The sequence below is a fragment of the Salvia hispanica genome, chromosome 5, assembly GCF_029641045.1.
Source record: "Salvia hispanica isolate PSC_SH4W2 chromosome 5, Shi_PSC_v1, whole genome shotgun sequence".
NCBI lineage: Eukaryota > Viridiplantae > Streptophyta > Magnoliopsida > Lamiales > Lamiaceae > Salvia > Salvia hispanica.
The window spans coordinates 26,043,509-26,056,592 of NC_142696.1; the positions used below are offsets into that span (position 1 = coordinate 26,043,509).

Sequence of the window (13,084 nt, forward strand, 5' to 3'; positions counted from 1 at the left end):
CACTTTATTGTTCTAACCATAGTACGAGAATATTTTAAACGGGAAATGTTTTAGGTTCATTTAAATGGTGAAAATTAGTGGGAGTGGTGAAAGATGGATGTTCATGAAGTCCACGATGAGGTCCATCCACATATTGTTGCACCTAAGGCTATTGTTCTATTGTGTCACAATCAAAAGACACAATAGAACAACATGATGATGTGTAAAACCCACTAATCGAAAATGAAGTAGATGAACCTGTCACAATTCTAGAAGAGAATAGTGAACCACAATAAATATTGAAACGATCAGTAAGGAAAAGAAAATATGTTGTTTCAAATAACTATGGTTTACACTATTAAAAGTGAATATGACATAAGCCGTGATAAATATTTACTCATTCCAACGAGCCATGAAAAGTGACTATTCTTTAAGAATAATTTGGCTTTGGTGGCTCATTTTGATCACGAGCTTCACCAAATGGATGTAAAAACCATCTTTCTGAATGGAGAAATTGTAGAGAAAGTGTATATGGACCAACCTGAAGGATCTTGATCACATAACAAGAAAAATTAGTATGTAAGCTAAGTAAGTCAATATATGGACTAAAACAAGCTTCCTGGGAATGGTTTTTTAAAGTTTAATGACATCATTGTGTCATATGATTTTGTAGAGATCATTATTGATCGATTATCTATGTAAAAACTAGTGGGAGCAAGTTTATGAATTGAGTCTTATATGTTGATGATATTTTGCTTGTTGCAAATGACATGGGTATGTTACATGATATTAATAAATAGTATCTCTCTTTAAGGATTGCTCCAATTCAGAAGGAAGACAAGATCGGTAAAATGAAAAATGTCCTAAAAGTGAATTGGAGCATAAAGATTTTGAAATAAAAGATATGAGTGAGACATCTTATGTGATCGAAATAAAAATATTATGAGTTAGATCACAAGGATTGTTGAATTTGTCTCATAAAAGATATATCAATAAAATAGGGAGAGATATAGAATGGAAAATTGATCTATAAGGATAGCTCCAATTCAGAAGGGAGACAATTTTCTAAAAGTTAATTGGAGCGTAAGGAAATGAAAAGAATTCCATATGCATCAGCGGTTGGGAGTTTGAACTATGTTCAAAACATGTACGTGACCGAATATTACATTATTGTTGGTATGTTGGGTCGATATTAAAATAATCCCAGAATGAATCACTGGAAAGCTGCAAATGAAAGTCCTCAGGTATTTGCAAGGCACCAAAGAGCACATGCTTATGTAAAGGGGATCTGATGACTTAGAAGTCATTGGATATTCAGATTCAGACGATGTCGGATGCGTCAATGGTAGAAAATTGACGTTTGGCTATTTGTTCCTTTAAGTCGTGGGAGTAATATTATGGAAAAGTGGAAAATAGTTTGTCATTGCTATTTCCACTATGAAAGTTGAATTTGGCATGCTTTGAGGCCAAATTTGATGAAAAGTGATTGCGAAATTTAATCTCGGGACTTGGAATTGTTAACATTATAGCCAAGCCGCTGGGATTTTTATTGTGATAATTTCGCAGAAAATCTTCTTCTAAAGGAAAGATAAGTACTTGAAAGGTGATACACATGACGTTGAAGTACTTGTCGGTAAAGGAAGAAGTATAGAAACATAAAGTGTCCATTGAGCATGGAAGGACAAATATAATTAGAGCGGATCCGTTAAATGAAGGATAATCACCCAAATGTTTATTGGCCATGGAAAACATATGGTTATTATAGAGAAAGCCTTGCTTGCGAATTATATTGTGCTCATAAGGTGTACGACACTTGGAATTCAATTAAAGTTGTGTTTCTGTTTATTTATTGAATATGTTATCATTATAGTTTGTATACAATTATGGTTCATGGATAACATATAATAAATTGAGAATAAAAGTTCTATCTCTATGAAAGGACAATATAAAGTTAGAATTGGTTTGTGATACATAGAAGGGATCATGTCTCTTAATGATGTGTGACCGCCATGATTTGATTAGTTCTAATTTTATATGATTTAAAGGATTTATGAACTTGATATAAAAGTGCGCATAATGGTTATTAAACCATTAAGACGATACAAAGGTCAAGTGGGAGAATGTAAGAATATTTATATTCTTATATGACCTATATATCTATTGGTAATATTAAAGTTCAAGTACATAATATTAAAAGTTAAAAGGGATTCTAATAAAAAAGACGATATCGTGATGGACCGATTTCGATTAAAGAATTTGAATCGGGTGTGTTGATAACCCTCCTCTCTTACCTCTAATTAAAATAATATAATGTGTTTATGTGTATATATATAAAAAGGTATATCAATGTGTATATATGTACATAAAGTAATGATGATATATCTATAATATATCAATAAACATTATGTTACGTGTGGACTAGTTACACACACACACACATATATATATATATATATATATATATATTAATTTACATGTACGCTTGCGGTGGATTTGTGAGAAAACTGATTAGTTTATTGGAATACTAATTCACAATATTCAAGCGACGCATATAATCCACCGCAAGCGTACATGTATATTAATATATATACGTGTGTAACTGGTCCACACGTAACATATATGTTTATTGATATATTATACATATATCATCATTACTTTATGTGCATATATATACATTGATATACTTTTTATATATACACACATAAACACATTATATTATTTTAATTAGAGGTAAGAGAGAGGGTTATCAACACACCCGATTCTAATTCTTTAATCGAAACCAATCCATCACAGTATCGTCTTTTATATTAGAATCCCTTTTAACTTTTAATATTATGTACTTGAACTTTAATATTAAACCAATAGATACATAGGTCATATAAGAATATATATCTAATTCACACACAAATTTGATCAATCTTAAATAAACATCAAATGGTTCCATCTGTAATCCACCATTAACGCCCTGTAAATATAGGTGAATATGGGCCATAATTTTATCATTTTATGTACTCTTAAATTTATAATAAAATATATATGAGTGAAGGGAGTAAGTGTAGTGTTAACTGTTAAATACTTTACCAAAAAATAATAAAAAACGAAGTAGGATAACTAATTAAAGAACATGTTAAAATGGTCAAAAAACTATTTATTTAATATAGTGCAAGTTGTCTCCAAAGTCAAGTAGTGAGATGTTTTAATCAAATATTTGAACTGGTATGAAGTCTATATACGGGTTTAATAGTAGTCTCCAATGTAATACCCACTTCTTTTATTACCCTTTTCCTTTATGTTTAAATATCGAACTAAAGAAATATCACTCTCTTGCTTCGTTGAATTTAATGAAACTCGTTACTCCTTTTATTGACACTTAGTATGTTAGTTCGCGAAACAAAAGTTGAAGTGATAATCAAACGAACTTAAACAATCTAATGTATGATTATGAAATATAATGAACGTTGAGAAAGAATATGAAGACGTCCTTCCCAAACTAAAGTGTTCGCTTACATCTCAAATATTGGTGGGAATCGGTTATTTTGTCTATGCTAAAGCCATGCAGAAAGTTTAACTGTATGGTGGTTATTTATGGAAGAATCGATGCATCAGTTGCGGTTAGTGCATGCGAAGGGACACCACCTTTCATGAAGAGACTTGCATTACCTATATATATGTGCTCACATCCACGATACATACACATGTACAATACTATATACACAGAAATATAGTCACAATATATTTGTATATATACTTTCGGTTCTTGTATATATATAAATAAAATGGTTGATTCTTTATCCATCAAAAGAATCATTAAAGGCTTAAGGTCAAAGAGGGGATAACATCAATTATGGAGGATCCAGTGTTTGATAGGACAAACATCAATTGGTGGATTTCAACCTCTACATCAAATGAAGAAAGCATGGATGAAGGTTGGTGATTTTATCTCCACTTATAGTATAAATGCTATGGTTGAATTAATTCAAATCTAGAATTAGATTTCATTATAGAAATCATTAAAGTATTGAGAAATGGCTTACATTAGACTAATAACATTAAACAAATATAAAAATTAAATCGAGATAAAAATAAAAAACATACTGTAAACATCGAATCAACACAAAAACAAAAATCAAGTAACTAAATACCCAAGTAACAAACCACAAATCTAAAAGATCCACAATATATGATGATAAAAAAACTTAAAATCATTGTAAAGCAATTCCTTAAAATTCCAATCTTCAATCTCAGAGAGAGCATATAACCAAGTCTTGATCATCTTATTTGAGTCTACCACATATGCGTCAGTATTATGATGCACTTTCAAATAACATTAACGGATGTGCGTCTGACGACAATGCAGAAGCATTATTGTAACTGTTTGTCCATGTGTACTCAGTGTCTGAAATCATTGCGGGCATATCTCCAAAAGATCTCACATCTTCTGATTCAACATTAACACTACTCGACATTTCAGATATCCTAAAACTTTCCAATTCAGTAGCAACTTCTTTCATAGTTGGTCTCATTATTCCTTTCAAGTTTAAACATCTTTGTGCAAGCTTCGCAACTAGGGCCACCTCTTCCTTTCTTCCTTGCTCCCGAACTTGCGGATCTAAAATCGTGTCCATGCATCCTTCTTCCATGCACACAAGGAACCGTGTCGCTAAGCCTCTTTCCTCTTCTGTTTTATCAAGAGATATTGGCCTTTGTCCAGTAAGAAGCTCGACAAGAACTACCCCGAAACTATAAACATCGCTCTTCTCCGTGAACTGACTGGACCGAAAATATTCTGGATCTAAATAACCAAACGTCCCTTTAACCAGAGTAGTTAAGTGAGTCTGGTCTGTAGCAACAGACCTTGAAGTTCCAAAATCAGATACTTTAGCAACATATTTTTCATCAAGGAGGATATTACTAGACTTGATATCCCTGTGATAGATAGCAACAGAAGATGCAGAGTGTAAGTAAGCTAGTGCGCCTGCTATGTCTGCTGCGATTTTCAAAAGCATGTTCCATGTACATGGAAATTCACTACTTGGATCATGTATTAGATCAAAAAGTGTCCCGTTTGGCATGAATTCATAAACAAGTAGAGGAACCTCAGTCTCCAAACAACACCCAAATAGTTTGACCACATTCCTATGATTGATTTGCGATAGTATCACCACTTCATTTATAAACTGTTCTAACTGATTCACCTCGACCAATTTTGATTTTTTTATCGCAACAATCTTACCATCATATAACATTCCTTTGTAGACTGTGCCTTGCCCTCCTTGTCCAATAATTCTGCTCTCATTAAAGTTATCCGTAGCCACCTCCAACTCTTTTGCCCGGAAAACTTTTGTTTTTCCAAGTGCACCTTCATTTGTATGTTGTTGTAAGAGAAGGCCTCCATTTCGTTTGAAGAATTTGTCTTTTACAATTTTTTCCTTTCTCTTTTGCAACAATTTATGTAACCAAAAGAACACTGAGACTAGAAGCAGAAACCCCATTCCAGAGCCGATACCTACATGCAATCTTAACTGTGAGAAAATTAACAAAATTTTACAGATAAGTAAAACACAATGAGTTGCATATCTGATTGATATTCGAGTTGGAACAATATATCGTTACCTATCAAGATAATCATCTTGGTTTTGGATGGCGGTTGCGGAATGCAACCTGTGCCATCTTTTTTCCCATCACCAATATACCCTTTTGGACACAAGCAGTGAAATGTCCCCGGACTATTTTGGCAAGTTGAATTTGAGACGCATGTATTAGTTGTATTATCATCGCATTCATCAATATCTGCTCAATACATAATCACTAGTTGTAATTTGATAAAGCATATATTTGTAGGTCAATGTCCAAATAAATCAATATATATAGCCTAACAAGGCAAAAGATTAGAGATTACCAACCTTGGCACCCTGGATTGAGGTATGGATTGCCTATGTATCCTTTGGAGCAGTTACAGAGGTACCCTCCAAGCATAGCATCAAAATCAACACAATCACTATTATCTCGGCAGATGAAGTTAGTGAGATCTTGCCGTGCTTCTTTGCAATTCATAGGTCCGATCCTCCAATCCAATGCCATGCTCGGCCAAGCACCGGATGGGATCCTGTTTGAGTCAAGGGATGTTCCTATACTATAACGATCATTTGCATTCATTCTTTCAGCGTGTGCAGTAAAGGCGTAGCTACAAGAAATATTGACACTTGTCCGTGGTTCACTAAGATCAGTCATATTTAATTCAAGGTAAGTTGTACCTGCACATGATCCAACACATATTTCACTTAGATCAAGCTCTTTAATTTTATATAACTGCAAAATTTCCTCATTAAGATCGGCTAGAGTTTTAATAAATTGTTTGATTTCGTAAAGAAAAGTGTGTAGAAAAAATTGTGAAATGTATATCCTACTTTTATAGAATAGTTTTATACTATCTCCGTTCCATAATAAGAGTCACACTTTGCTATTTTGGTCCATCCCACAATAAAATTCAACTTCATTTTTACATGAATGGTAAGTGGTCTCATATTCCACTAACTCACTTCACTCACATTTTATTATAAAACCAATATAAAAAAGTGGGTCTCATATTCCACTAATTTTTTCAATCCACTATTCTTTACATTTCTCAAAACTCATGCCCACAATAAAAATAATAAAATGTGAGTGGAATGTGTTAGTGGAATATTGAGTCCACACACCAAAAATAATAAAAGAAAAGTAAGACATTTAATGGCGAATGAACTATAAAAGAAAATATGAGATACTTAATGACGTAGGAAATAGATTCTATAACAATGTGGTGGATTTATAAAAAAAGATCTTTTTCTTAACAGGCAACCCTTACAGAATGTGTGTTATAGAATATAGAGGTTTATGAGGAAGGGTACCCTGAAAATAGTTAAATACACCATCAATGCCGATTAAAGTGACTCGTTACTTGTTTTGGACATCTCACATATTTTCTAAAATAAAAACATTATTATTTATGCTTTATTCTCTTTCAAACTTTATTTTCTCACTTAACCTACAATAATAACATTAAATAAAATAATTTCCAAAGTAATCTTAAAAACATTACCGATAATTATTACTCCATCTGTATCCTAAAAATATAAACTCTTTCCTTTTTAGTCATATCTCTAAAAATAGAAACTTAGTGATTTTAGGAAATTTCATTTTCTCTAATGAGGTGGAGTCTATTATCCATTCACATACTTTTTTTTCTATCTCTCTTACTTTATCAATTTTATACTCCCTCCGTCCACGAAAAGTAGAGCACATTTGTCATTTTTAATTGTCCAAGAAAAAATAGAGCACATCTTATAAAGGAAAGTTTTCAACAACTTATCTCTTACTTTTTTTCCATTCTCTCTTTAATTATATGGACCCCACATTCCACTAACAATACTTCTCTCCTGCTTTTTTTTTCTTTTCTTTTTTTTTCCTTCTCTCTTACTGATAATATGGACCCACATTCCACTAACACTCTCTTCTCTCTTAAAACCCATGACATTTACAATGTGTCCTATTTTTTATGGATGGAGGGAGTATTAAAACTCGTTTCGTTTCAAAAGTTCATATTTTTAGGGGATGGACGGGGCATAAACCAAAAGTTTTGTATTGAATTCTTTTTAGAAACGGAAACATCAATTAATTATTACCTCTTGGAATTGGTATTCTGCAACAACCCTCACCTGCAAAAGATGTTATTCCATAGTCGCATCCTATGAAAATACTACCATCATCATAGATCTGACTGTCGGAGCAAATGGCTGCGCAGCTGCTGCGAATAGAACTTCGTTTGTCTTCTCCAATAACCCCGACAGCCATCACATTGCAGCCAACGGCGTTGATCCAGTTGTCATCTGAAAATCTATATTGCGTTTTCAACAAGTCAATCGTTAATGTTGGCTCAGCTTGATAGTCTGACCCATTGTAGCAATTTGAAGATAGGTTCCTGTTGTTGACAACAATTTTTGATGAGTTCAGCTGAATGATTTCAGTGTTCAAATGACTGAGGAAGGGTGTCGCGGGGTTGGTGTCCTTGTTGCAGACAACTTCAAAAGATGGCTCCAGGTAGCAATTTGGACCCACACCAAATGGAAATGGAATCGATACTTTCCCACATTGATCTATGCATCCAGGTTTGGCAATTGAACTTGAAGAGGAAATTGCTAGCACAGAAGCAAATGAGACATCATACTAGAAATTAACTAAACTTCATGTGTTGAATTTCATATCAAGTATGGAAACTAGAGAGAAAAGAAACTAACTCTGGCATCCTCCTCGTAAGTACGGATTTCCCTCGTACCCTTGCACGCAGCTACATCTGTATCCCATTACTCCTCTAACAACATAGTTATAGGAATCTTGATAATCAACACAAACACTCTTTTCGTCTAGACATGAGTAAGTCGTGCTGGAATTCTTAGCTTGGCTGCAGCTCTCAGCTCCAACAACCCAGTCCAAGCGCACTACCGGTGGCCTTGTTGCAGATGCCCAATTATCATTTACCAATGCCGTTGAGTTATTCAGATAGTACAAACGATATGAAAATACAGCTTCATTCCAATTTGTCTCCTGGATAAAGGCATAGCTGCATGGGAAAAGCTTTTTACGTTGTGAACTTCCGCTCAAGTCAATCAGTTTTGCTTCCACGAATTTTGTTCCTGCGACTTAAAATCAAATTTTAGAAAACAAAATTTCAATACAACCTCCTTCTCCTAAAGAGCCTTAGAAACTTTATCACTTATATGAATTTTAATACTCTCTCTATCCCACTTTAAGAGGAACATTTATTTTTCGGCATTGGATTATATATAATATTGTTTTATGAGTTATTGGAGAGAACGAAGTAAAAGAGAGGGAATAAGTAGGGCTGGCAATTTTCGACACGACACGATAATCCGACACGAATCCGCACGAAATTATTGTGTTTGGATCACGGGTCATTATTGGGTCGACCCACTAAGAACACGAAAAAATCGGGTCGGATGCGGGTTGGATGCGGGTCGGGTCGGATGCCCCGTTAAAAATTAATATTATTATTTTTATTTTGAGTAAAGATAAATTTGCAAAAATTGTATACACAAAATGCCCTTCAAATTTTAAAAAGGATAATACTAATTTATTTTGATTAGATAGCATCATTAATTACATATTTTTGTGACTAATTTGACCTTATTTATAATTTTTCATTTTTCATTTGTATTGTTGTACAATATGTACCAAGACCCTTATTAAAAGATAAAATTTTAGAGAGAATAACCATCCATAGTATTTTAATGGAATAATTTTTTATTCATTTTATTTAAACTATCACAATGATATAAAGATAAATAAATTGCTTTTTTTTACAAAGTATAAATTAGGAAAACACTCTTTTGTTAGGAAATTCTCTCATATTATTTTTTAAACCATTGATATTTTATCATTAATTTCTAACTTTTAATTTTGAAAATAATATTATACATATTGGTTGATTATTCTATCTAAAATTATTAACATTATAATATGGGTCATTCAATGATGAGACATTGTTGGACTCAACACATATAATAGTAATACAACATTCAAATGTATAGCACTTGCTCCAAAAATTGATAAGATCATGAAAAATTATTAGTATTACTATATGATAAATCACAATATTTTCAATATTTCATTTACTGTATTATTTTAATATTACTTTTATAATTATTTTCATAGTGTGTAATAATATCATAATAGAGATGGTATGATGATAACATGTGGAACCCAGCATGTAAGTTGTAACATATCCTTTAATTATATGACTGCTATATAAATTGATATATTTAAATATTATGATAAACCACAACAAATTTTAGACCCATATTATAAAATTAATTTATGATTAATAATCTGTTATATATTATAGTGCATCAAATGATACATAAGAGCTAGTTCGACGATAGAAGGTTGTTGCTATCAACGTCTAGGCGTGTGACACTTCAAGTATATTAGTTAATATATTCAAAATATATAATTATGTCTTCATTCATGTAATTTTGGATAATAATATTAAATGACCATGTAATGACCTTACTTTGCATATTTCTTCATTTGTTATAATATATAGAAAATATTTGAAATTACAAGCTTCAAATTATATTTCAAATTACAAAAATTAAAGTAGTCGAAAGAAATGAAATAATACAATGTACGTGAGAGATCCAAGTGAAAAATAAAACTAAATCAATTAGTGTTTAGAATAAAAGGATAATTTGAATAAATTTATGAAAAATAAGTTTATACTTATAGATACAAAACGTTAATTCAGATATTATGTACTAGCAAAACTAATCAACAAATAATTTTATAATATAATTTATTTTACTATTATATTCTTTTTATTTTGATTCAATAAATTTAATTTAATTCAAAAGTTATGTATTTTGTTGGGTTTTTTTGGATTTTGTTGGAGTTTTGTTGTTTAAAATGGAACATCTTCATGCTATATGGCTTTTTAAAGTCTTGATCATTTTTTGAAGCAATATGTAATCGTGTTGTTATCGTGCTTAGGTTGTTGTCGTGTTGTTATCGTGTCGGGTCAACCCAAAGTGGTTCGTGTTGATATCGTGTACAGGTCGATATCGTGTTCTTATCGTGTCCAGGTTGATATCGTGTTCTTATCGTGTCGGGTCAACCCAAAGTGGTTCGTGTCGTTATCGTGTTCGGGTCGTGTCCAGGTCGTGTCCGGGTTTGAAGGTGACGGGTTGGGTTCGTGTTCGGGTTCGGGGTTTCCTTAACAGGTTGGGTTCGGGTTTGGCCTTATTGGGTTGGGTCGTTATCGGGTTGACCCGATAACGACCCAATCCGCACGATTTGCCAGCCCTAGGAATAAGTAGAGAGAATGATGTTTGTATTTGTAGAAATGTGAAGTATCATTTAGAGTGAGACATCCTAAAAGAAAATGTGTCATTTAAAGTGGGAGGAAGGGATTACCATAAAATTGGTAAGATATGAGAATTAGAAAGACTAATCTTAAAAAACAATAATTCGAACTCTTTGACCGAAACTTTAAAATTTATATATCCATCCAGTTTCTTTTCATACAAATATAGCTACTACTTAAATTATACTCCATTCGTCCTAAAAAAATAAAGACACTTGGGTCGGCACGTAAATTAATACCCCCTCCGTCCCATAAAGATTGTCCCATTTTCCCATTTCCGTCCGTCCCACAAAGTTTGTCCCATTTTACTTTTACCATTTTTGGTAGTGGACCTCATATTTCACCAATTCATTCCTACTCACATTTTATTATAAAACTAATACTTTAAAAGTAGGCTTCACATCCTACCAACTTTTTCAACTCACTTTTCATTACATTTCTTAAAATCCATGACGGGTCAAAGTGAGACTATCTTTGTGGGACGGAGGGAGTACATAATTGGTAAAGTAAGAGAGATGATGAGAAGAGTAGTTAAAATAGTATTCGTGTATAGTGTACCTGATACGAGCATTATTCTAAATTAGGGATTTGCGTATCTTTTCCATATCTTTGTTTTCTTGTTCATTAAGTTAGTTATTAACATTATAAATAAGAGTTCCTGTAATTATTTGAGAAATCAATCAAGAAAATATTATCTTTCATTCTCTTCTCTAAAGGGATTAACCATTTTGCTCGACCGGCACTTGCCCGCGACAGATATTTATCGATCGTCGATCTACGGACGCCGATCAGACCAATAGGAGGTCTATCCTATCAGTACCTCATATTATTATTACTTTTTAATAGTAGATCATGGATTATAAGTTGTAAATAAATTAATGTATACAAATATCGAGTTTGGGAAAAGTTTTCAAACAAATAAAATAAGATATTTTTATGTTACTGACGGAGTAGTAGTAATTCGAATAACAAATGTTTTAGAAAAAGTATTTCAGATTGTGCAAAAGTAAGAAATTCGCATATTTTGACCAATTCAACGACAAAAATAACTTAATCCATTATGTACACAAATTTATAGTATATCATTTGAGTGGGGAGGAGAAAGAACTTATCTACTTTTGACAATTACCGGTGGGTAGTTCTTGATGGCAACAACCATTGAAGTGGCAATCTCCGAAGCCGGCATCATTCTTGTCAGCACAAAATGCTGAACAGCCGCCAAGGGTGGAACTTCCTTTGTATTGCAGCACCATATCATCACACCCGATGGCAGTGAGCACGCTTCTACCCGAAAGCATATAGGGAGTTCCCGACAGGTTCATAGTCATACTATGTTGATTGTGGGTTGAGAGATCCTCATCATAGCAAGCTGAAATCATGAAGGGGTTTTGGAGGCGAATGTAAGTTTGATTGAATTCAATCACTTGTTTCTTCATAATAGATAAGTAAGCTTTTGGAGGATTTGTGGAAGAATCGCAGTTGATGTCAAAATATGGGTTGAGGCTGCAATTTGGCCCAAATCCAAATGGATATGGAACCAGTAAATCCCCGCACCGGTCCTCGCATCCCGGTTTGGCAAGAAGAGCGGCGGAGAGTAGTTGTGGAAGAAGTAGGATGATAGAGATTATCAGTTGCAGAGGACACATAATGGATGAGTTTTGCTGAATGAGAGTGTATAATTATCTTGATAAAAAAAAGCTTGGCTTAAAAGAACTCCCTAATTGACTTTGGAGACGACTATTAATTATGTATATAGATTTTTGACCAATTCAAGTATTTGACTAAAACATCTCACTACTTGACTTTGGAGACGACTTTTACAGTTATACTATATTAAATAAATAGTTTATTGTCTTGTTTAAGATGTTATTTATATAATTATCTCACTTTCACTTTCTTAACACTTAATTCATTTGGTCACTCTATCCGTGAAATATTATCCATATTTGACTCGGTGTTGATTTTAATAAATGTGATGAAAAGTATGTGGATAAAGTGGAATGTGAGTTCCATATTTAAACATTAGTTTTATACTTCTTCTGTCCCAAGGTATATGACCCCTTCCTTAAGCGGCACACGAGATTTTATACAACTTTATTTTGTAAAATGGTTTATGTATTAATCAAAAAATATTATCTTAAAAAGGTTAAAAAAAAAGAGACCAAACTCACCACTCCCTTTTAAAAACGA

General features: G+C 32.9%; 1 protein-coding gene across 3 annotated transcripts; it reads right to left on the bottom strand.

Moving 5' to 3' along the window:
* Positions 1-4,087: 4,087 nt before the first annotated feature.
* On the bottom strand, positions 4,088-12,595 carry LOC125190485 (wall-associated receptor kinase-like 1). 3 transcript variants are annotated; one of them, XM_089058680.1, is made up of 6 exons: positions 12,024-12,595; positions 8,253-8,654; positions 7,674-8,153; positions 5,883-6,233; positions 5,593-5,769; positions 4,088-5,485 (listed from the first exon to the last, which is right to left on the bottom strand). In XM_089058680.1, exons 1-6 carry the CDS (start codon positions 12,538-12,540, stop codon positions 4,284-4,286), a joined length of 3,129 nt encoding a protein of 1,042 aa, XP_088914806.1. In that variant the 5' UTR covers positions 12,541-12,595; the 3' UTR covers positions 4,088-4,283. The 3 variants fall into 3 exon arrangements, with proteins under 3 accessions (XP_088914806.1, XP_088914805.1, XP_047943764.2); XM_089058679.1 differs by having other exon boundaries at positions 7,641-8,153; XM_048087807.2 differs by having other exon boundaries at positions 7,641-8,153; positions 8,253-8,648; positions 12,024-12,594.
* Positions 12,596-13,084: the final 489 nt, after the last annotated feature.

Excerpts from the sequence above, each read along its gene's own strand:
- LOC125190485 (XM_089058679.1), bottom strand. The coding sequence starts at position 12,540 with ATGTGTCCTCTGCAACTGATAATCTCTATCATCCTACTTCTTCCACAA. Across the intron at positions 8,154-8,252 it reads CTTACGAGGAGGATGCCAGA|CAATTTCCTCTTCAAGTTCA; the intron begins GTTAGTTTCTTT and ends CTTCTGTGCTAG. Across the intron at positions 6,234-7,640 it reads CAGAATACCAATTCCAAGAG|GTACAACTTACCTTGAATTA; the intron begins GTAATAATTAAT and ends GATCATGTGCAG.